This window comes from Lynx canadensis, chromosome C2 (assembly GCF_007474595.2).
Source record: "Lynx canadensis isolate LIC74 chromosome C2, mLynCan4.pri.v2, whole genome shotgun sequence".
NCBI lineage: Eukaryota > Metazoa > Chordata > Mammalia > Carnivora > Felidae > Lynx > Lynx canadensis.
In genome coordinates this window covers 100335757-100360624 of record NC_044311.2, presented here as the reverse complement: position 1 = coordinate 100360624, position 24868 = coordinate 100335757, and the positions used below count along the sequence as shown (strand labels likewise).

At 43.0% G+C, this 24868-nt stretch overlaps 1 protein-coding gene across 2 annotated transcripts; it reads right to left on the bottom strand.

Annotated features, from left to right (window-relative positions):
- Nucleotides 1-3009: 3009 nt before the first annotated feature.
- Nucleotides 3010-15455, bottom strand: GCSAM (germinal center associated signaling and motility). 2 transcript variants are annotated; one of them, XM_030330459.1, is made up of 5 exons: nt 15321-15455; nt 8004-8048; nt 6969-7015; nt 4270-4298; nt 3010-3378 (listed from the first exon to the last, which is right to left on the bottom strand). In XM_030330459.1, the coding sequence occupies exons 1-5, from the start codon at nt 15347-15349 to the stop codon at nt 3061-3063; spliced, it is 468 nt and encodes a 155-aa protein (XP_030186319.1). In that variant the 5' UTR covers nt 15350-15455; the 3' UTR covers nt 3010-3060. The 2 variants fall into 2 exon arrangements, with proteins under 2 accessions (XP_030186319.1, XP_030186320.1); XM_030330460.1 differs by having other exon boundaries at nt 3010-3375.
- Between the last annotated feature and the right edge of the window lie 9413 nt (nt 15456-24868).

Genomic DNA, 24868 nt, shown 5'->3' with positions numbered 1-24868 from the left:
TTCAAGTTGCTTTCTGAACACAAGAGGCTGGCTTGAAAAAGAGCAGAGTCAGAGAAATGTGAGCAGAATCTCCTTCTCTCTGAAGGCTCCTGCGGTAACCTGGGGACTCATCTGTCCTGTTCTACCTATGCCCTTCCATTCCTGCGAGTATTCGAAGCACCCATCACCTGCGGTTGTCCTAAAAATGTCAGTGTTTGCATTTATTGTCAACGGTAGATTTTCCTGACCCTGCCCTTTTCTTGTACCTCTCTTCTGTTCTGAATAAGAATTTACTCACGGGTTAAGGGATTATTTATAGATGCTACTCTGAACATAAAGCGGAAACCACCAAACCTGCAGTGGCTGTATAAAATGTGCTTCTGTGTACTGGCCATGTACAGGTGTGAGACCGGCGAGGGGGAAGGGAGTTTTCTGATTATATCTGTGCTCCCTCAAGGAGCAGTTTAGATCTTCAACCTCAGTATCTTATCCAGAACACAGGAATTCTTTCCCTGATGGATGACCTCTACAACCTAAATTGTGTAACATATTGTGTGTGTGTGTGTGTGTGTGTGTGTGCATTTTCAGGAAAAAGGGCTTCACAGCTTTCATCAGAAATCCTGAAATCCATGGAAAACAGGATCAGCATTATATACAGACATAGTAGGGATTCCAAAGCCCTCCCAAAGGGCTCTCCTGCTCAAAAATAATTCCCTTTTGTAATCCCTCTAAATGTCACCATAAGAACAAATTTCTTTGGTTAAGCATTTATGCTTAATGTATTGCTGATAAAAGGTATATGCTATTTGGGACAAATAATACTTTCACGGATAAGACTCAAATTTGTATAACTTCCATTGTACTAAAAAGTTATAAACGGGTCAACTTCAGTAAAGGTCCAAAGTCCAAATGAAAAATTCCAGTATAAAACCCAGCGATTGTGTTTCTCTCTCCCTGGAGGAGAGCTGGGTGACCCTGATCATCAAGCACATCATCACATGATTTTTCTCAGACATCGTGAAGTTTTTTTGTTTCTCTTTGCTCTTTGAGATAATTTATTCGGGGTCTGTGGTAAATCAACTACATACATTAGATGCAGCCCTCCTGTTGATGGGTGTTAAAGCTGAGCCTTCAAGTTACATGCTCAAGGTCCTAGAGGGAGAAGGAGGTAGAACCAGGATTTGAATCATTGATTATCTGACTCTAATGTCCACACTCTTTCCCCTAAGTGAACCCTGGCCAAGGGTCAAAGTTAGAGTTCCATGTGAGAGAACTTTGCTGAAAACAGGAAGTCAGCAGAGGACAAGATGCCCAGATGTGATTGGCTCTTAGCTGAAGCCCACCAACTGGCTGAAGTCTCAGCAAACCTGTGTTGGCACATCCAGCCTCATGGGACCAGATTTATTATCCTCATTGGCATTTAGCACATTTTAAATAGCACTTATTTAACCTTGGTTAGTTTTGGGGTCCAAACAGTGATTAAACACATAACGTATCCACTACCTTGTCAACAAACTTCTTGCTGTTTTAACATCCCTAAAATTAGGACAATGGCCGTGGCTTAAAACAGGAAGTTGAGAACACAGGTGTGAATATAGAAATAGGCTAATTTGCTAATTATTCTTGGTCTCATATAAATTGTGGTTTAATATTTTCATGCCAGTTTACTGGTATCAGCTCTTATGAGTTACAAAACCCAAACACATTTGTGTTGAGTTTCTCTCCAAATATGATCATTTAGGCCTGGGGTCTGCAAACTTTTTTTTTTTTTTTTTCCTGAACAGGGCAAAAAAATAAATATTTTTGGCTTTGCAGGACCTCAGTGTGTGTCAACAACGACTCAAGTCTTCTGTGTTTGAGCAGCCATAGACAGTATGAACATGTATAAACATGGCCGGGTTCCAATAACAATTTACTTATTAAAAAAAAAAGGCACTAGGTCAGGTTTGGCCTGTGGGCCACAGTGTACTGACCCCTGTTTTAGGGAGTAGACAGAATTCTAGGAACAATGAGAAAAAAATTAGGAAAAATAATCAGAACATACAGAGAAAGGCTCATTGGAGAAGGGGTATGTATGTGTGTGGGGGTGTTATTTTTCCCATGTAGACATTTTATTATTATTTTATACATGACATATGAATTAATCCACATATACACCATACAGTTAAATAGAGGCTCTTCTATGTAGTATGTTGGAAGAGTGTGGAATCGGGACCCAGGAAATCGGGCTCTGGATAAAGTTCTGTCAGTAACTTGCAAGTTACATTGGCCTACTTACCCTCTCTGAGCAAAAAAGGGATGGTGGCATTAGAGTGTCTCCATAGGTCTTTCTACTCTACCATGCTCTAATGCTATGATTTTCTTATTAAGATATTTCCAGGGAGAAATACAAGGTTTAAAATATGGATTAAAATTATACTAAAAATTATATAAAAACCTGGTCTAGAACTTACTGATTCAACCCATGTAACCGACAAAGCCATGAGGGCCAACAAGTCAAAGGACACTATGCAAAGATCATCGCTGAGTGGTATGGAGTGAGAGGAACGCACCCAGCCTCCCCCTCCTCCCCCCGCCCCCTTAAAGGCTCCAGGTGAAGAGTTGGGCCCACGTGTGGAATGAGTAGACCCCCCTGGCGTGCTTAGTATGATGGGTAATGCTTCCTTGTGACTTCAGGAGGTAATTATGTAGACATTTTATGAGAAGAACCTGGACACAGGAGCAGACTCTTTGTGATGCTCCCAGCTGTAGAAGACCAAGAAGCCCCTCCCACCACTGAGCAAAGCAGCCAATTCCCAAAGCCATTTGGAATCAAAGATGGCCACTCCCTTCTCAAAGAGTGGTGTTTAGGATAAGTGGTTGGTCTTTGTAGGATGAATATTGAGTAGGATCTAAGGATCCCTGTGGTTTGTAAACCACATTCTGCAGAGATCCCTGTAGAAAGGGGTGGCGTGTGTGTGTGTGTATGTGTGTGTGCCCGTGCATGTGCCCCTTAAGGGCTCTGTGCCCCATGCCTGCTTCAACCAGATCTCTATACCCCCAGCTTTTATTTACTGGTAATTAGACAAGTTCTGGTCTATTTCATTTTAAACAAGAAACCCGAATCTCAGAAGGTAACATAGGCGGATGTGGCTGACGCAGGGAGTGGAAGGAGATTTTACCAGGAGTGAGAAGTTCATATTCATTTTCTGGGGAGGGCAAATGCCTTGGGGAGGAAGGCACATGGAGAAGTGCATACGATGTCTCGGTTCTTCTCAAGAACTCCCTGGGTCTCTTGGTGTTGGGGGAAATGTTCTCATAGTATGCCCCAGAGATCCCTGATGACCTTCTTCCGAGGACGCTGTGATTGATGAGGGTGTAGGAGAGCTCTTCTAAGGAGCTCTGGTCAGCATTATCCTGCTGGTGAAAGAAGAGCCTCATCAACAGTGGGTTTCTTGCCATTCCCTTTATACTCTAGGCTCAACCCAGACCTGACCTTGGGCAAAGTCTGTCTTCCATGACCATTTCTCCCCCCATCTCTTAGATGTTTTTCCTAAATGGCTGTCCCCACTCCAACCCCTAGCCCAAGCCACCAGAGAGCTCATGCTTTCTGGAGTATTCGGCCTACTCAGGCATGTCTTCTCTGCTCCATGTTCCAGAGTGACCCTTGACCACTCCGTGTAATTCCCGAATCTCAGGCCCTGAAGGCAGCCTATTCATACATAACAGAACAATCTGAGGATACCTTCACTTGGCTGGGTTATGATATTTAACCACTCATTCTAGAGACTTTGGCATTATTAAAAAGGGAAACCACTCAAGAGAGGTTCCTAGTCAGCGGCATCTCAGGAGATAAAAAGCAAAGCAGCAAATCTAAGAGGGAGAGCCTGGATCTGGGATGGAGGCTTCGTTTTGAATCATGTCTTTGCCCCTCTTGTCAGTTGTCTGGCTTCGGGAGAATATCACTCAATCTCTCAGTTTTCTCATTTGTAAAACAGAGGAAATCATAGTGCCAATCTTAGAGGGTTGCTGTAACAGTCACGTGGACACTACAGGCAAAGCCCTCAGCACACTGGTGCCAAAAAAGGACCCCGTATATATTAGTTCCTTTCAATAAGATGTATAACAACAGTGGTGGCGGCTGCTGCTGCCCTCAGGCCCTGTACAGGGTCCTGGGCTAGCAAGCATTGGCACCTAAAGTTTTTCTTTCATATCGAGCTTTGAAGGGGTCTTGGAGGCCAACTTCTGCCATCTGAGGTGTCCGCATTTTCGTCATCATCTCAGAAAAAGGTTCAGAGATGTTTGCATTACCTGGATGGGAGCAGATGACATTTCTGTATCTGGAGAAAGAAAATACACTCAATGAATTTCAGGTCATGGGGAGATTTGAGGACAGAGGATGGGGAGTGGCGGGGCAAACACTCGGATAAGAGCAGCCAGAGAGCCACATGATAGCCCATCAGGCTATCCTGACCTGCAGCACACCCCTGGGGAGTGACGGCACTATCTAAACAAGATACAGCAGAGCCGTGCTGGGGCTGAGAGGCTGCATGGAGGGAAACACATTCGGTGGGGCATTGGGAAGGAAATCACAATTCCCTCCATCCCTCATACAAAATTCATCACAGACCCGCCCTGTACCAGGTACTGTGGAGACAAAGAAAAATCAGAAACATTTCCTGTCCTCAAGGGGCTCACAGGCTAGCATAGGGGACAGACCAGGGCCTCAGAGGATCCACAATGCAAAGGAAGGCTGTGGTGTCTACGCAGGTGAGGGGATGGCTGTCATGCGGGGGCTGGTGCTCAAGAAAAGCTTGACAGAAGGAAACTCTCTCTCTCTTTCTTTTTTTTTTTCTTTCTTTTTTTTATTTGAAGAGGCAGAGAAAGAGCATGAGTGGGGGAGAGGGCAGAGGGAGAGAGAGAATCTTAAGCAGGTTCTATGCCTACATAGGGACCCTACTAACAGCTTGACTTGGGGCTTGACTTGGGCTTGATCCCACGACCGAGGCATCATGACCTGAGCTGAAATCAAGAGTTGGATACTCAACGAACAGAGCCACCCAGGTGCCCCTTCAGAAGCAAACTCTTAAATTGAACCTTTCCATTCTTGAATTTGCTAGCAGATACAAACAAAAGCAGGCCAGTTTATCAAAAACCAGTTTATTTAAAACCAACTGGCTCTGGCCCCTCAGTAAAGAGGCAAATGGACTTGCTCCCCCTTCACAAACACATCAGCTCGATCAGCAAACGTGAGCTTTCCCACGGAAGCTGCATGGTGCCATCCTACACAGAAGGTGGGTAAGCCCTTGCAGGCCACTTGATTTATTATTATGGATTTGCATTTCCTCAGGACTGACATCCCGGATGCTCCTATCTCCATATATTCCCATGGCCATCTAGGACGTCCCTGATTATCACTACAAAAAATGTCTCCGAGGGGCGCCTGTGTGGCTCAGTCGGTTGAGCGTCCGGCTTCAGCTCAGGTCATGATCTCAGGGTTCATGGGTTCAAGCCCCGCGTCAGGCTCTGTGCTAACAACTCAGAGCCTGGAGCCTGCTTCGGATTCTCTCTCTCTCTCTCTCTCTGCTCCTCCCCCACTCACGCTCTCTCTCTCTCTGTCTCTCAAAAATAAAAAAAGTAAACATAAAAAAAATTAAAAAAAAAAAAGAAAGAAAAGCCTGCAAGTTTTGGCATTAGAGGTCTTATTTCTACCGGGTTTGGCTCTGATGGCGATTGGGGTTTCCAGGAACCCATGATTCCCCTGGTGATGCTAGGGATGGGAGGGCCATATTATTCCTTTTTCATACTTTACAAAACTAGTTGATAAGACTCAGAGTGAATGAATTAGGCTCCGCTCTTTCAACCCAGGAAGGCAAAGTCAAAACTCCTTCAGTTTTCCTCTTTAGAAATCCAGTGGCCTGTCCTCATGCCTACGCTTCTCTCTTTCTCACACGTGATGCTATTCGCTACCCTCTCCTTCTCGAATTCCTTCTTCTTGGCTTCAGTCCTGTTCTGTCTCCAGAGACCATTGCCTCACCTCCTAAGTGATCTTCCAGCATCTGTTCTTGCCACTCCCTAACACAATTAGTTCTCTGCACAGCCACCCAGGCGATGTCTTTTTTTTTTTTTTAATTTTTTTTTCAACGTTTATTTATTTTTTTTTTAATTTTTTTTTTTTTCAACGTTTATTTATTTTTGGGACAGAGAGAGACAGAGCATGAACGGGGGAGGGGCAGAGAGACAGGGAGACACAGAATCGGAAACAGGCTCCAGGCTCTGAGCCATCAGCCCAGAGCCTGACGCGGGGCTCGAACTCACGGACCGCGAGATCGTGACCTGGCTGAAGTCGGACGCTTAACCGACTGCGCCACCCAGGCGCCCCTCAACGTTTATTTTTTTGGGGACAGAGAGAGACAGAGCATGAACGGAGGAGGGGCAGAGAGAGAGGGAGACACAGAATCGGAAACAGGCTCCAGGCTCTGAGCCACCAGCCCAGAGCCTGACGCGGGGCTCGAACTCACAGACCGCGAGATCGTGACCTGGCTGAAGTCGGACGCTTAACCGACTGTGCCACCCAGGCGCCCCCTAGGCGATGTCTTTTAAGGCTAACACCATCACACCCACCGTTCTTTAAAATAGTCCTGTGGTTCTCAAGACAAAAGCCCCAGTCCTAAGCTTGACCACAAGGCCGTGCCCCTCCTGAGTGCTCTCTGTGCCCGCACTGGCCTCCTTGCAGTCTCTTGGAAGCACCTGGCACCTCTAGCTCTCCAGTTATTGTTCCCAGTTAACCCCTTCAGCTTCCAGACCTCAGGGAGATATGGAGTCACCAGCTCCTGATTCAATGAGCTCACAGTCTAGTGGAGACGGAGACCAGCAACTGGACAAATGACTCAGACCGATGTGGAAGGTATTACACTGGAAATAATGCCCAGGGAGCTTTGGAAGCGCGGAGAAAGGGCAGTTGGAAATGTAAGTCTATCAAAAGTAGGAAAGAGAAAGCAATGACTTACTCTCCTTATCGGAATCCGGCTTTGCTTCAAAACCGTGTGTTTTTTTCCTGAAAAAAGAAAAGGAAAGAAAATTGGTTCAGTGTTCAGCAACTCTCCAAGGAAATTACACTCAACTCTAAAACCTTATCTTTGAGTCTTTCATTTGTTAAAGGTATACCCCCTTCAGCATAGAGGCAAAGGAAGATAGATAAAAAGAAAAAGGAAGGATAAGATCAAGGAGAAATCTACACCTTTGTGTGTGTGTGTCTTTCTCCTCCCTTCTCCTTTGTCTAAGGCTGAGGTGGAATTGGTTTATAAATGGAGAACCATGATGATGTTATAGGTAACTATTTGGAGGATGTTTTCTTCTAACAAAATCTCGATTTCTTTTATATCATGTGAGATAAGGAGCCAAGGTTATTTCCAGTCCTAACCCCAAGCTCAGTCTGTGATCTCCAAGCAAACAAGCAAACAGCTCCCATATGAACACAGAGGTAACTGCTCTGTAGAGATGACGCCCCCACCCCAGAAAAACACAGTATAAATGTAATGGACGCTCCTTATCATCTCCAGAGATGATGACATATACTCCAAGGAGCATGACTGTGTGTTCTGCTTTGCTTACATGGCCTAGTTAACGTCCTTATCAGTCATTTAGGGACCCTAAACTATTTTTAGGGTCTCTTTCACTCTCAAAGCTTTCTCAGTGCAGAGGATGAATTATATGACCACCCTGGCTGTAAGGGACAGAAATGTATGCTTCTGTACATGGGGATTCTGGGGCTAGCAGTGGGATTCAAGGGTCTTTCTCTGCATTGTAGCCAGTTTAATTCTTGCTTCTGAGGCTTTCCTGTTTGAGGAGCACTTATCAAGACTATTGTTCCTGTTTCTCACCAAACTCAAACTGTCACTTCCCTGACTGACTCTCAGATGACTGTGTCCAGGTAGTGACAGGCTTCCACTGTGGCCACAGTGGGCAGTTACAGGTGATTTAAAGCAAATACCACATTGAAACCACACTTAAGGAAATAACTCATGAAATAATTCTCCACTCACCACGGAAGGCAGAGACAACCTTCAGCAATGTAGCAGTCCCAGCATCTAAAATAACCGTGAGATGACACAAATCACAATGTTGGTTTCTGCAGCTTTGTTAGGTGACTCTCTTCCCTTTGCCATTTCTGTGAAAAACCTTTTTTCTTACCCCAAGACAGTATTTATTGTAGATGACTTGGACACATTTAGCATGCTAGAATGACTCCTTCCTTCCAGGACATTAACTGACCTTTTGAAATACGAAGATGATGCTTATCAACTCCTAATCAGGGAAGGGACTTTCGGCTGTATTCCCAGCAAAGGGAAAGGGCTTGCTCATGACTGATTTTAATGATTTGCTTGGACTCTTGTGATGAAGGACATGTGAGTTATCTCTAGGAAATCAAGGTATAAGTACATGGACATTTTAGAGATTTCTTTCAGGTATAGGTTATATAATATTTATAAAGAGTTCTACAGCACTCTGAATTTCTCCGATTTATACCATATTATAATTGTTCTTTTGAAAAAAAAAAACACCTCAAAACAACACAGGCCCAAAAATGGTGTCACTTAGACTGAATTCTCAAACTGGTGCTTAATACATAAGTTTTCTTGGGGGGGGGCACAATTGATTGAGGGGCAGAGAGAGAAAGAATCCCAGGAGGGGGAGGAGGAGAGAGAGAGAGGAGAGTGGGGAGAGAGAGAGGGAGAGAAATTGGGCTCACTCGAAGTGGAGATCGTGTTTTACTCAAAGTGGGTCTTGGGCTCACCCGATGTGGGACTTGAACTCACAGACTGTGAGATCATGACCTGAGCCAGATGCTTAATGACTGAGCCACACAGGTGCCCTTTAATATATAATTTAATTGCAGTTTCAACCTCCTCCAGAAATGTAGTCTTAACCCGTCAGCCAGGAGTTCTTTAATCTATGCCAATGAGTCTGTCACTTGGGCCCTCTCCGTCCCCGTAAAAAAGTGAGATAATCTGCCTGATAAAGACACGTTGTTTTTCCCCTTGGAAAGTGGCCTCGCCTGGAATAATTCTTTTTTTTTTTTTTTTTTTTTTTTAGAGGTAGAGAGAAAGAACGTACTTAAGGCAGGGGAGAGGGAGGGATGAAGGGAGAGGGAGACAGAATCTTAGGCAGGCTCAATGCCCAGGGCGGAACCCCACATGAGGCTCATCATGAGCTGATCCAAAATCGTAAGTTGGATGCTTAACCAGCTGAGCCACTCAGGCACCCCAAGAAATAGTTCTTTTCTTTTGCTAATAACTTTTTTAATGTTTTATTATTATATTTATTTTGAGAGAGATACAGCATGAGAGGGGAAGGGGTAGAGAGAGAGGGGGACAGAGGATCTGAAGCAGGTTCCATGATGACAGCAGAGAGCCCGACTCGGGGCTTAAACTCACAAACCAGGAGATCATGACCTGAGATGAAGTCAAAAGCTTAACCAACTGAGCCACCGAGGTACCCCGCTAATAACTTTTTTAAAATTTAGTTTTCTTCACTTTATTATTCTTTTTTAATATTTACTAATTTATTTGAGAGAAAGAGAGAGGGAAAGAGAAAATCCTAAGCCGGCTCCACGCGGTCAGCACAGAGCCTGACTCAGGGCTCGATCCCACAAACCGTGAGATCATGACCCGAGTCGAAATCAAGAGTCAGTCACTTAACTGACTGAGCTGCCCAGGTGGTCCTAATTCCCATCCTTCTTCTATAAAAACCTTCCATTTTGTGTAACTCCTTGGAGAGCCTCTCGACTTGCTAGATGAAGTGTTGCCTGACTAATGAATTGTTTAATAAAGACGACTAGGTTTTCAAATTTACTTGGTTAAATTTTGTTATTTAACAGTTCATTTGTTGACATCCTACACTAGAACATTAGTGTCATAGAGCTGGGGACCATATTTATTTGCCAGCACATGCCACAGTATGGAGCACACAGTAAATCTATTTTCCATAAGTATTTCATAAAGGAATGAGTAGCCAAGAGCAGAGCATCTCTAACTGGCTCAGATCCTCAAATCTACCTCCTTGATTCAAGGCATAGGTAAATCAACAGGACTTGTGATCTATTTTATGGCAGGAAGGCCCAGGATCTTTTTGTGGTCAGATACCCAGCCTGAAGTCTAAGTATCATTCTGGGCATCTTTCTGAATTTGGGTCATAGTCAGCTACCTACATAGTTAAATGTGAGGGTCCTTTATAAAGTACTGCGTGTACCAGTAACACTATGTAAAGTGTAAAATGTCACTCAGAGATATCATCCCTAGTGATCTTCCCAAGGAGTTCCCTTGGAAAGGGCAGGAGAGGAGAAGCTGTGGCCGTCAGCACGGCTGAGTGTTCTGACAACCCCTCGGGTCTATGTACCATCAGACTTTGGGGGCTGAAAGGCGTTGGCTGTAGTTATTCCTCCCCTTTGGGCTACTTTCGGCCATTTGTTTATATCTCCTGTTTCTGTGGCTAAAGAAACGCTAGAAGGAAACCAAGGAATCTCACCAATTGCTAAGAAATCTGGTTCACGGAGCAGATTTGGAAGATGAGAAAAGACACTCAAGTTTGAGTTACTCAGTGTCTCTGGAAACCTTGAGCCAGTTTCTTCATCGGTAAAATGAAGATACTTCCCCTGCTTACCTCATGGAATTGTAAGGGTTAAATAAAGTTAAATGCAGGCAAAAGTTATTTTTAAACTGGTTATTTCCCCCACTCAACTTTTCTGTAACATATTCTTGCCCTTCGGCTTGGATGCTTTGGTCTGGGATGGGTTCAGAGAACCTCCCTGAAGGAGGCCAGATGCATCTCTATGACACCAGGCTATGTGCCAGCAATTCCAGGCTCCTGTCTCTGGCCCCCTGGTCCACCCAGTCTCTCCCTTGTTATAATGGCCATGGCCCTTCTGGTCTGTTTCATTCTTTGGACCGTGTGCTTTAAGATATGTCCAATGATATCCCCCAAATATGTGACCCTGAGCTTGCACTGAAGAAATGTATGCTGCTGGGGGCGGGGGGAGTCTTTGGGTGTCTAACTCCTAACAGAAGCTTTGGCTCAGTGGTAGCTTTTTAACTGATATTCTTTCAAAAGCTTCTCCTGAAACCATAGGAAAAGTGCAGATAACTCTATGGGCCACAAAACAACTGGTTTTGCCACCCTTTGGGATTCTTGGACCCCGAGACACTAGTTTCATATTTGAGTGATTGCCTGACACTCAAAGGGAGTAGTCAGAAGAGTCTTGGTTTAACAGCATCAGGATAATTGCAAGTGTCTCTCTCCACAAACCTTTCAACAATCGTGATGATGTGGGAGATGTGGTCATCTCAGAAATGGAAACTTTGAGCTTCAAATGGAATGGCCAGGATGGAGCTTGAGCACAAAGGGACTTGAGTTAAACGAACAGAGACAGCAGGAAATAGCGATCTTATTTCTAGTTGCTGGGGATCACACTAGGTTCATAGTACATCTCCTCTCCAAAGGCTCGAAGTGTTTTTGTCTTGTCTTCACATTTACTCTTATTACAACTGATGCTGGGTCTAAGTAAGGTGCTCTGTGTGGAGTATGTGAAGTTCAGGACCTGACAGACTTCACTCTTCATGGGCAAAGGCCGGGAGATTTCTTGGATTTGTTCTCACCTGGATGTTCTCTGTTTGAAGGTATGATTTTCCAGACCAGGTTATCTTATGAGTATTCTGTTGCCCCCTAAAACCCAATCTATCAGGAATGAGCTAAGTACTTCCTTTCCAGGCTTCCCACTTTAATTCACAAGTTTTCCAACCGCCATTTGTGTGTAGCCCCAGAATCGCCTCAGCTTCTGCTTGTTGCCCTCAGATCTGTTCACAGCCCCTCCTCAATGTACATGGCAGCCTTTTATTTGATGTTTTTTCCATTGCCATGGCAACAGCCCACCAACATTCTCCAACAACCTCCATACACAACCAGTCCTAAATCATTTGTTCCCACATGGCCGGGATTCCTTATGGTGACCATGAGAGTATTAGTATATAGAGAAGTCTATCTGCTGGGCACAACATACAGGACTGTATACAGGGATGGGGAAGGGTACTGGCTTTGTCTCATGTAAATCATCATCTTTTACAGCACCAAGGCAGAGAACAGGGGACAAGAGGAGAAAAAAGGATTAAATAAAGAAAAATCTATTCATTCTTTGGGTTAGGTTTCTTCTGTATAACCATTTTTTTCCATTTGTGGAGAATTGAGAGTATAGAGAAAAAGAAACTAAAAAATACTACTTATGTTTGTTTATTGCTTTCTCTCAACCTCTCTCTCTCTTTCCACACACACACACACACACACACACTTACTACATGTATGTAACACATACATTGTATATATTTCATTTAATCTCAGACTAAATCCATGAGGTAGATATAATGATTCTATTTTTTTTTAACCAATGAGAAAACTAAGGTTGAAAATGTTAAGCAACTTGTCCGAGGACCACCAGTCAGTAAGACTCTGAGCTCCTCTCATAGAGAACTAGGTTCTCTCACTCTGCTCAGTGAGGGTGGGGGTGGGATTTCCATGGCTTTTGTAACAAATCCGGTCTGGAGAACCATGATGAGGGTGTGCTGATTGGATGGTGAAGTTGAAAAATCACATCCCAGTAAATATAAATATAAGACTTTAAAAAATTATATTAAGGGAGACATTTTATTTATTTTTATTTTTTTAAGATTTTTGATTTTAAGACGGGGTGAGTGGATGTGCAGAAAGTGAGAGACAAAATCCCGACATAGGGCTTTACCCTGTGAACCATGAGATCATGACCTGAGCCTAAATCAAGACTCCTGGATGCTTAACTGACTGAGCCACCCGGACACCTCTAAGGGAGATATTTTAAATTAGCATGGAAATGAAGATGCTGAGGCAACTGATTAACTACTTGGGAAAAATGTGTGTGTGTGTGTGTGTGTGTATTTGACACCATATAGTGAATGTATGGGGCTGCATGTAAAGCAATAAAACAAACAAAAAATTATACTGTGGATTTGTCTTAAGAAGGGGAAAGAATTTTAAGCATAAATTGGTAGAAAACAAGGAGATTTCTAGATTTAATTCAGTTATGTTTAAGAAATAGTAAGTAAACAGGGGTGCCTGGTGGCTCAGTTAAACATGTGACTTTGGCTAAGGTCCTGATCTCATGGTTTGTGAGTTTGAGCCCCACATTGGGCTCTGTGATGTCAGCACAGAGCCTGCTTCAGATCCTCTGTCTCCCTCTCTCTTTGCCCCTCCCCCCTATGCTTTCTCTCTCAAAATAAATAAACATTTAAAAAAATAGTAAGCAAACATAAAATATCTGCATGGCATGAGATATACAGAAAAAATATTTTTTGTAATAAGAGAAAAGGGCTAATTTCTTCAAAGTACAAATAGCTTGTATTAGCAATAAAACAAAGTAGACCATACCTATCAAAATAACACCAGCATTCTTCACAGAACTAGAATAAATAATCCTAAAATGTGTATGGAACCAGAAAAAACCCCAAATAGCCAAAGCAATATTGAAAAAGAAAACCAAAGAGGGAGGCATCATAATCCCAGACTTCAAGCTCTATTACAAAGCTGTAATCATCAAGACAGTATGGTCCTGGCACAAAAATAGATGCCCAGATCAATAGAACAGAATAAAGAATCCAGAAATGGACCCATAAACGTATGGCCAACTAATCTTTGACAAAGCAGGAAAGAATATCCAATGGAATAAAGACACTCTCTTCAGCAAGTGGTGTTGGGAAAACTGGACAGTGACATGTAGATAAATGAACCTGGGCCATTTTCTTACACCATACACAAAAATAAACTCAAAATGGATGAAAGACCTAAATGTAGGACAGGAAGCCATCAAAATCCTCGAGGAGAAAGCGGCAAAAACCTTTCTGATCTTGGCTGCAGCAACTTCTTATTCAACACATCTCCAGAGGCAAGGGAAACAAAAGCAAAGATGAACTACTGGGACCTCATCAAAATAAAAGGCTTCTGCACAGAGAAGGAAACAATAAGCAAAACTAAAAGGCAGCCAATGGAAGGGGAGAAGATATTTGCAAAGGACATATCAGATAAAGGGTTAGTATCCAAAATCTATAAAGAACTTCTCAAACTCAACACTCAAAAAAACAAAGAATCCAGTGAAGAAATGGGCAAAAGACATAAATAGACATTTCTCCAAAGAAGACATCCAAATGGCCAACCGACACATGAAAAAAATGCTCAACATCACTCATCATCAGGGGAAAACAAATTAAAAACACAATGAGATACCACCTCACACCTGTCAGAATGGCTAACATTAACAACTCAGGCAACGACAGATGTTGGCCAGGATGCAGAAAAAGAGGAACACTTTTGCACTGCTGGTGGGAATGCAAATTGGTGCCGCCACTCTGGAAAAAAGTATGGAGGTTCCTCAAAAACCTAAAAATAGAACTACCCTACAACCCAGCAATTGCACTACTAGGCATTTATCCAAGGGATACAGGTGTGCTGTTTCAAAGGGACACATGCACCCCCATATTATAGCAGCACTATCAACAATAGCCAAAGTGTGGAAAGAGCCCAAATGTCCATCGATGGATGAATAGATGAAGAAGATGTGGTAGATATATACAATGGAGTATTAATCGGCAATGAAAAAGAATGAAATCTTGCCATTTGCAACTATGTGGATGGAACTGGAGGGTATTATGCTAAGTGAAATTAGTCAGTCAGAGAAAGACATAAATCGTATGACTTCACTCGTATGAGGAATTTAAGAGACAAAACAGATGAACATAAGGGAAGGGAAAGAAAAATAATATAAAAACAGGGAGGGGGACAAAACAGAAGAGACTCATAAATATGGAGAACAAACAGGGTTACTGGAGGGGCTGTGGGAGGGGGGATGGGCTAAATGGGTAAGGGGCATTAAGGAATCTACTCCTGAAATCATTGTTGCACTATATGCTAACTATCTTGGATGTAAATTTAAAAAAAAAAAAAAAAGTGGTGTCTTTGAGCTCCCTGCAGGTGTTGAGAGCTCAGGAGAACATCCCCTCCCAGCCCTCAGAAAGTTGTTCCATTTCTGAAGTCATGGTTGACTGCCCTGACTTCCCTTGATAAAGTCCTTCTGCCTTTCAGCTGTTCTCCACCAGCTGCTCGCACTGATTCTGGGGAGAAGGCCAAACCCATAAGGAATTGAACTTAGTGTCTGACACCTAGAGGCGCTTCATGTTTCTCAGTTCTTTACCCAGTTCCCTCCCCTCACCCAAAAACCTCTTTTTCTCTTTCTGGCTGCGTTCCTCTGCCCCATCTCTCCTGCTTTCCCTTGGGGAGTCTGGACTCACCTGTTTTTCCTCAGCAGAGAGTTCCCCATTTTCTCAGGTCTCCTGGTGACTTTCCCTCAGCCAACCTGCAGCTCTAGCGAGGGCAGCTCCCTGACTTACAGGCTGCTGTGGAGCTCGGCCACCAGTGCAGAGAGCTGAGAGCTGAAATGAGAAGTGTTCCTCCCTGCAGCAGGGAGGAGGACCCCAGGAGGAGGAGAGTCTGAGGTGCACACATGAACAACTTCCTAAAATGTCAGAGATGGCAAAGGTGAGCAAATTATGCCACCCTAAGGTACGCCTCTTCAGTGTGTTGATTATTTTTCCCCCCAAAGTTTATTCATTGTGAGAGAATGGGAGAGAGCATGAGCAGGGGAGAGGCAGAGAGAGAATCCCACGGAGGCTCTTGGCACAGAGCATGGTGGGGAACTCGGACTTACAAACCGAGAGATCATGGCCTGAGCCGAAACCAAGTCCGATGCTTACACCACTGAGCCACCCAGGCACCCCTGGCATATTAGTTATTTTAAGCTGGTTATGACATGGGAAACAAAGGCAAAAGGATATGCAGATAAATTTAAATTTCCTTAGAACCTGCAGCCCATCGACCAACACTTGAGGCAGGCAGAAGATCATATTTCTCCAGGAACTCCTACTGCCATAATGTTAAGGCTTTGCTAGAGGGAAAAACAACCTTAGCTTGACTGACAAAAGCGAGGCCTCCAGTATCCCTTGAGTCTTCTTCAGCATACGAAAATCCTTTGGAAACTTCCCCTTGCCTTTACCTTCCCCAGCTCCAAAGTATATAATCAGTCCCTCCTCACAATCCTGGGGCAGATCTTCCTGCCCGTGGGTCTTTTCCCCACGTTTTAAGAAAATCACCTTTTTGCACCAAAGACGTCTTAAGAATCCTTTCTTGGCTGTTGGCTCTGGACCCACACCCCCTGCAACTCCAAAATCACATCAGTTATTTTTAAGAAGCTTCAGACACAGGGACACCTGGGTGGCTCAGTCGGTGAAGCACCTGACTCTTGATTTCAGCTCAGGTCATGGTCTTGCAGTTTGTAAGTTCAAGTCCCACATCGGGCTCTGTGCTGACAGCTTGGAGTCTGCTTGGGTTTCTCTCTCTCTCTCTCTCTCTCTCTCTCTCTCTCTCTTCTCTCTGTGTCTTGCTCCCCCCCCCAAATAAATAAATTAAAAAAAAAAAAAAAAGAAACTTCAGACATAAAACAAGCTCTGAAAATCAAGTGGAAATTACCCAACTGCAACAGACATTTACATTTACAAGGGAAATCTCCAGGTGTAAGGGTGTCAGGTGGGGGGGGGGGGGGAATGCTAAATCTCCAGAAACTGTAACTAAGGCAGAAAGCAATTAAATCTGCATAGCAGCATTACCCTAGTTTACTGTGCATTTTCCTCCTGCTTGGACTCTCTACCCCAACATTTTCTTTTGTCTTTATCTGAAAATGGTATTTAAGGTTATGGCTCCAGTCATTTGGGGAAGTTACTTAGTTTCTCTGGGTCTCTCCCTTGTATATGGGAGATATACATGTTGTTCAATTTTGTTTTTCTCCCGTTAATTTGTCTCATGTCAATTTAATTCTTAAGCCAGTCAGAATCGAGGATAAATTCTTCTGAAGGAATTGGGCTACTGGCCTTCTCCAGAAGCCGTTGGTCAATGAGAGCACTGAGCTCTGTGGAAGCCCTGTCTGCAATTACGGTCAGGCCATGGGAATTTTTCACTTCAGATTCCTAAATTTATTAAACCACTTTGTAGTCTTGGAAAAAAAATCAAAGGGAACTTTGTTTTAAAGCAAGAAAAGTTTAAGACAAACTAAGTCACCCTATGGACCAATGGAAAATATTAACAAAACATATATCTGATAAAAAGAATTTATCCAGAACTTACACAGAACTCTCAAAATTCACTAAGAAAACAAACACCCAATAACAAAATGGCCAAAATACTTGAACAGACATTTCACCAAAGAAAATACACAGATGGCAAATACATACATGAAAAAATGCTCAATACCATAGTCACTAGGGAACTGTAAATCAAACCACAACGCGGTACTTTTACACACTTATGTTAAAAAACGGAAGTCAATTGGGGCACCTGGGAGGCTCAGTCGGTTAACAGTCTTGATTTTTGGCTCAGGTCATGATCTCATGGTTTGTGAGTTTGAGCCCCGTGTTGGCCTCTGTGCTAACAGTGCTCCCCACTAACACTGCTTCGGATTCTTTGTCTCCCTCTCCCTCTCTCTGCCCCTCCCCTGCTCTCTCTCTCTCAAAATACATAAACTTTAAAAAAAAAAAAAAAGAGAGAGGCTCAAACAAGTGAGTCTGAAGATTTAATTGGCTTTATAAGCAATTCATAAATTGGGCAGAATCCCATCCAGAGAGTAGAGAGACGCTCTGAGGAGCTGTGCAAAATGGAAGGTTTTTATAGAAGGAGGGTGGGGCAGGCACGTTATTAGCAAAAGAGGAGAAGGAAGTGTTTCAGGCAAGATCACTATCCCTTAGGGGGAAGACAGGGAGTCTCATTAGGTGGATTATCTCATTTTTTCGGGGATAAAGAGGGCCCGAGTGAGAGATTACTTTACTGATGTTGATCAGAAAATTCCTGATTTACCAGTTAAGATGTACATTTCTGGAGGAGGTTGAACCTGCAGTTAGGTATTAAGTCTCTGTTTGGTGACTTGGTAATTACTCAGGTAATGACATTTTGGGTCTGTGGTTTTCTTGCTAACACCTATTAGAATTTCTACCTTTGAAAAAAACCCAGAAAAATTGATAATACCAAGTGCTGACAAGGGATGCAGGGCTTTGAGAGGTCTCACGTATTGCTGATGGGAACGCCAAATGATTCAGCCTTTTTGGAAAACAGCATGGTACTTTCTTATAAACATAAGCATAGCAGCATTATACAGCCTAGCAATCCCACTCATAGGCAGTAACCTAAGTGAAATAAAAAATAAGATTTCTAAGAACGTGTTTGCAAATGTTTATAGCAGCTTTACTCAGAATTGCCCCTCAAACCCTGGAAATAACCCAAATGATCCTCAAGGGGTGAATGGCGAGACAAACATTGTCACAACCATCCAATACTGCCCAGCAATAAAAAGGAATAGACTACAAATCTATACAACAACACGAAGGAATCTTGAGTGTGTTATACGAAGTGAGAGAAGCCAGACTTAAAGCCTACCTTTAATGACATTCAGCACAAGGCAAAATGGTAGGGACAGAAAACACTTCAGCAGTGGCCAGGAGCAAGGGGTGGGGGAGGGATTGACCTTCAAGGGGTAGGAGGGAATTTTTCTGTTGTTCTTCTGTGTCTTGTGGTGGTGGCAACAGACTGCGTGCATTTCTCATAATTAAAATAGCTCTATACCAAAAAGGGTGCATTTTACTGTATGTAAGTTATGTCTCAATAGAAAAAATCAAGAGGTTAAAAAAAGAGAGAAATGAACTTGGATATTTGGTATTATGCTTATATTTGATGGTCGGTTCCAGCTTGGGCACTCATTTGTTTCTTCATTTTTTCAACAAGTGTGTGTTAAGCACCTATGCTAGGCAGGTTCAATGTCGAGCAAAGCAGATACAGGCTTGCCCTCGTGGAGCTCCTTGAAATGAAATAAAGCAAAATGCTTTATTGCTCATCCTTGGTAATGCAGAGGTCGCACTTGCAATAGTCAGGAGCAGCACAAGGAGGGGACTAGTTGTGTGACACCAGAGCCACCACACATCACTGTGCCCTTGTAGCTGCTCCCCAGGCTTCAGTGGGACTCCGTGGAGCGTTTCCAGGATGGCATTACTACCAACTGGAAGAAAGACAATAATCCTTGCCTAGGAGGAGAAAACATTCTGAAGGGAGGAGGGTCTGTAAGCGAAAGGAGAGCAATGCCAATCTAGGGGGGCTTGATGCACAAAGCAAAATACATGATTATTTCCAACATCTTAGTACTATAAGGGCAAATATAAATTAAAAAATAAGAAGCCTAATTCTCTCCATTAAAAATGAGGGGGCAGACATTCTCCGCCCCCCCCCCCTTTTTAGAGCTTTTACATTAGAAAACTTTTAAGTTCTTAATGTATTTGAAAGGCACATAAATTCTGGAAAGGCTGAGTAAACAGCCGAGGAATGTTTCCATCAGGATCTGCAGGCTATCTCTTTGAAATGTAATCAGCAAGGAATATACACGCAATCTCCCAGTTTCCCCCTGGGGAATAGCCACAGAAATTGAGTGGGCACCTGGCTCCAAATTGCAAGCCTACTTCCAGTTAAAAAGAGGAAATGTTCTCTTTGAAGGACATTTGGCAAATACATTACCAAATTAATTTAGGATGGATTATGTGTGGCAAGTGGTACAGTTAATTCTCTTGTTTGAGGACTAGTCATCGTTAGTCTTGAGAAAATGTATACAATGGATTGTATCTGCTTGGTTCCATAAAAGGGCAAGATTCTTCTGTTTTTGCAGTCTCCTTAGTGAATTACCTGTGGTTTGCCTCACATCCCAGTTTAGTGCTTATTCAATAAAGAAACTTTCTACTTTTGTAGAAAGATTTTCTGGGGCAGCAGGGGATTTTGTTTTTCATTGTATTTCTCTAACAGTACCTCCATTCAAATTATCATTAACCTTCAGGTAATCAACTCTAGGAAAGATGTTAGGTGGCAGATTTTCTTATCTTGGAAATATCTGAAATTCAAGAAATGCTGTCCTCAGTAAATTAAATGAAACAATGAAGCAAAAAAGAAAAGTCTTTTTTTTTTTTAATTTGAAGACAGCACAGATGTGTGTGTGTGTGGGGTGGGGGGGGGGACAGAGAGAGGGAGAGAGAGAATCTGAAGCAAGCTCCATGCTGCCAACGCAGAGCCTGACGTGGGCCTCAAACTCACAGAACAGCCAGATCATAACCTAAGTGGAAACCAAGAGTCAGGCGCTTAACTGACTGAGCCACCCAGGTGCCCCTAAGAAAGAAAATTCTTAACAAAGCATATATTAAAAATTAGCTGTGTCCACTGAATACAGGTCAAAGAAATCTAGAGCTGCACTAATCTGTTTCTCCCATTCTCTTCTGTGAAAACCACTTCCTTGTCCAGGCTGGATAACTACAATAAATTTTAGGAAATATCTTCCAAGTTATCTAAAGCCTTCTTTTTTAGGTATAGGAAATCTGGGATAACAGCCAACGGTCTGCCATTCTGTGTATGAAAAAAGTGGTGGGTGTTTGTGAGTGTGTGTGTGTGTGAGAGAGAGAGAGAGAGAAAGAGGATATGAAGTAGTCTTGACACATTGTTATAACTTAGAATTAACCTTTCTCTTCCCCATTACCTTCAGGAAACAATGAAAAAAAATTCAATGCAATCTAAAAGTCCCTCTCCTCAATGGTTTCTGTATCTTTCACACTGCCTAGAGGTCAGCAGCAGAGAACCAGAAATTTTCAGCATCACGAAGACAAAATGGCCCAGGACGTTTAGCCAGTGAGTAAGACTATTACTGACTCATCAGTATGAATTAAGATATCCCAGATTTGGGATAGAGCGGTTTGAGCAAACAGGCTGGACATTGCCCCATGGATTGCTAGATTCATTCCAATGTAGAACAAAGGCTTCCTTGAGTGCAGCCAACGTCACAGGGATGAGGGCTGGAAATCAATCTGCCATTGCTGGGAATCACTCCTTAACTTTTCAGTTTCACTTTTACTCAGGCCACTAGATGGAGAAGTTGAGCTGAGTGAACGTGTTAGCCACGCTCGCAAAAATTTCCTATGGTTGTGTGAGGTAGCAGGAAAGAGCGGGACATTTATAATACACACATTTATTGCAAAGAAAACGACTCTGGACTGGATAATCTACCCCCACTTCACAAATGAAAGTAGAGCAGCCCACATCCCACAAAAAGAAGCCAAAATAACGAAACTTAGAATCAGACCATTCCCTTTATCCTTCTCCGTTCTGACCCCAGTGCCTACTACATGAGAACTATAGGAATTGAGTTGGAAATAAAAGCCTGGGTCTTGTTAAGCAGATGATGGTGAAATCAGAGGAAAGTTGAGTTGAAATCTTCAAATTTACTCTTCTATCCTTTGGCATTACTGTAGACAATTGGTGACCCATGCAAAGACTGTTTTGCTGTATCTCAAGATCATAGGCTAATATAATAAAAATAGCTATTTGTTGAGAGCTTCCTATGATCCATGCACCGTGTTATATGTTTTTAAATATAGAAGCATCTGGGTGGCTCAGTCGGTTAAACGCCTGGCTCTTGATTTTGGCTCAGGTCATGATCTTGTGGTTGGTGAGATCGAGCTCCACATGGAGCTCTGCACTGACGGTGTTGGAGCCTATTTAGGATTCCTCTCTCTCTGCCCCTCCTCCTCCTCCTCTCTCTCTCTCTCAAAATAAATAAATAAAACTTAAATGTTTTTAGATATAACTTCTCATTTGCTCATGCGAGCATTCTATGAGTAAATACTATTTCCTCTATTTTATAGATGAGGACACCCAGGCTCATAGAAGAAAGTTAATGGGATTTTTGGAGTGGTGGTGGTGATGAAGTTCTGGGGTGATAGGGGTTTGGAGCCGACGGCCAAGAAAGAATTCTTGAAGACATCATTGGTGCAAAAAGGTGATTTTATTAAAAGCAAGGGGACAGGACCTGTGGGCAGAAAAAGCTGTACTGGGGTTGTGAAGAGTGACTGGTTATATACAGTGGAGTTGGGGGAGGTAAAGTCAAGAAGAAATTTCTTAAAGTGATTTCCATATGCTAAAGAAGACTCAGAGATTACTGGAGGCCTAGCCATTGTCAAGCTAAGGTTGTTTTTCTTTATAGCAAAGCACTAACATTAAGACAGTAGGGAGTTCCTGGACTTTAGGCTATTGATAAGATTGCCTTTTTTTTTTTTTTTTTAATTGTACTAAGGTATTTGCAAACTGATGGACACTTATCAGTTTAACCATTTGTTTTCTGACATTTCCTTTGTTCTTGGGTAGCCAGAAGTGCTGAGGAATATTACATGTATCTCCCCTGGGGCGGGGCGGGGAGTGGGCAGGATGTGCTAGCTTGTGTTTTGCCCTCGGCTTGCCTTATGTTCCCTCATCAGTGGGGTCTAGAGCCGATGGCCAAGAAAGAATTCCTGAGATGTCTTTGGTGCAAAAAGGTGTAAAAGCGCGGGAAAAGGACTCATAGGCAGAAAGAGCTGCCCCAGTACAGGATGGATAGACTGATATACTTGGGAGTTGGGGGAGATAATGTCAAAAGAAAGCTTTCCCAAAGGGATTTTCATATGCTAAAGAAGACTCACAGGATCCTGGAGGCCTAGCTATTATCAAGTGAAGGTTGTTTTCCCCTCTAGCAAAGCATTAACATTAAGACAGTAGGGAGTTCCTGGAGAAATGTGATACTCTGCCTGCCTCAAGTATTTGTCAACGGGCTGCAGGTTCTAAGGAAATTTAATTATATCTGCCATTTCCTTCTGCCTTTGTTTCCCACATTAAAGTGGCTTGCTCAAGGACACCCCATAATAAACAAGAGAGCTGGAAAGAAGTCCAAAAAAAGAGTGTGGACCTTATCTATTCACTGTCCTATTCAATTAGTACTTGTGAAAAGAGGAACTTGGCTTTGAATTCTGGTCTGTATCATTCCGATGTGTTTGGAAAGACTGAAACATGCCAGATATTTGGAGTGTGTTGTGCTTCCCAGTTCCTGGGTAGCTTTCAAACGCCTGGCTGGTTCAACTGCCAAGGCAGGTTAGAGACCTTTCAGTGAAGAGTGATTCTTTAAGCTTCTTCAGTCTCAAAGAATTGGATGCGATAGATCTAGCTCTAGCCTACTCCTTTGTAGACTCTTGTGGTTAGAGAAGGGAGCTGGGAGAGATATTTATCTGTAAGGAAAACCCTTATGGATCATTGTATGCTAGGAAAAGACCTGGTTAATTTAGGAATTCTTGTACAGTCAGGAATCTAACAGCTTAGCTAAGATTTCCCTGGTCTGCTTCCTTCCCAAAGGTCTTAAAAGGAGGGTCAAGACTGCATGGTGTGATGGTATTGAGAGGTATTCCTGAGGATAATTTTCCAACTGCTTACTTTGTGGTGCAGAGTATGAGCTGATTAGGAGTCTTGGCTAATGTCGGAGAGTTAGTTATGTATTTGAAATTGTGGCTATTTGTTGCTGGTATTCCCCATTAATGTGCATTTGGTTTGAAACAGGAGTTTCAGTACCTCCCTAAGTGAACTTTGGGGCTGGGATATTCTCATATAGCTCCACTGACTTGCCAAGAACCGTAACACAGAGGGTAATTTTTGATGGTAAGAGGACCATTTGGCGACAAAATGGGAATTTGTCCAGCTTACTGAAAGGGCTCTTATAAATCTAATGACAGGTGGATGGTATAGCACTTCCCTGTCACTGTTCGAGCCACAAACGACCCTTGGGAAGAATGTTCATTTGCAAAGTTTCCTGTTTCTCATTAGTAACACTAATATAGAACACAGAAGATTAAAATGAAGTGTCTGGGGGAAAAAATGACAAACTAGGTTTTAGCACTGTGAACGTTAAAAACTAAATTAAAAAATCCAAGAACCAAGGGACCAAGGAAAGCCTTTTATCTAAGAAAGTTAAAAGCAGACGTTCTGGGCTTTGTAAGCAAATAAGTGGGTTTCCTCTGAAGAGTCAAATGGAAGTGAACTCTAAGCACCCTTCTCAGGTCAAAGTCTGTGTATTGCGTTCTTTCAGATGAGGGGACAGTCCTGGGCACACAGACACCAATATCCTGTTGATAGGGGGTGGGTATCTGTCATACATGGTGCTGGGATTATTTCATATCTCAGTGCCTTGTTCAGGGTTTTTTCCCCACGTGAAAATGTTTACACCCCAGGACACAAACATGATCAGACACTGACCACGACTGATATTTATGGAGTGTATCCTCTTCTGCAATGGCTCAGATATCCAAGATAAAGTCTAGGGAATTTAAAAAGCGTCACAAATTATACTGAATGTGCTTGCAGGATTTAAGGCCCAGTGTCATTACATCTGTGTGACTGAGCAATTTGCCTGAATTCCCTAAGTTCCATTATTTTCTCTGTAAAATGAGGCAATGATAGAACCCACTTCCTACAGTTTCTGTGAGGATTGCCTGAGAGTCCGGGGCTTACTGAGCTTGCTGTGACAAGCTTCTACTGCTGGAGAGCTCCTTCCCCACCTGGCGTCTTGTTCAGGATGGAGGGCTTTACTCTCTGTTGCCCTGACACTCATGGCCTGTCACCAACCATCTCATTCATTCTGCTGAGGTGGAGTGGCTTATCAGGTTGATGAATCTGGAAGCAGAATCTCTTTGTCCAGCCCCTTCTTTCTGATTTGAGAATGAATTTGACCTTACGAATCTTACATTTTCTATTGTTCTCAGCTAGGCAGTAAGCTTAATGATATCTACCTACAATGGTCAATCCACCAGTTTTGGGGGTCAGAAGGCAACCATGTTCTTCATGTCAGTTCCATCGCTAATGAAGGTGTATGCACGTGTGTGTGTGTGTGTGTGTGTGGTTTAGTCTCTAACGGCCTTAA

Bases quoted from the DNA above. Each gene is read 5' to 3' on its own strand.
- GCSAM (XM_030330459.1), bottom strand. From the start codon at position 15,349: ATGGGGAACTCTCTGCTGAGGAAAAACAG. The intron at 8,049-15,320 runs GTGAGTCCAGAC...CGGTTATTTTAG, and splicing joins TCTCTGCTGAGGAAAAACAG to ATGCTGGGACTGCTACATTG. The intron at 4,299-6,968 runs GTAAGTCATTGC...TTCTTTCTCCAG, and splicing joins GCCGGATTCCGATAAGGAGA to ATACAGAAATGTCATCTGCT.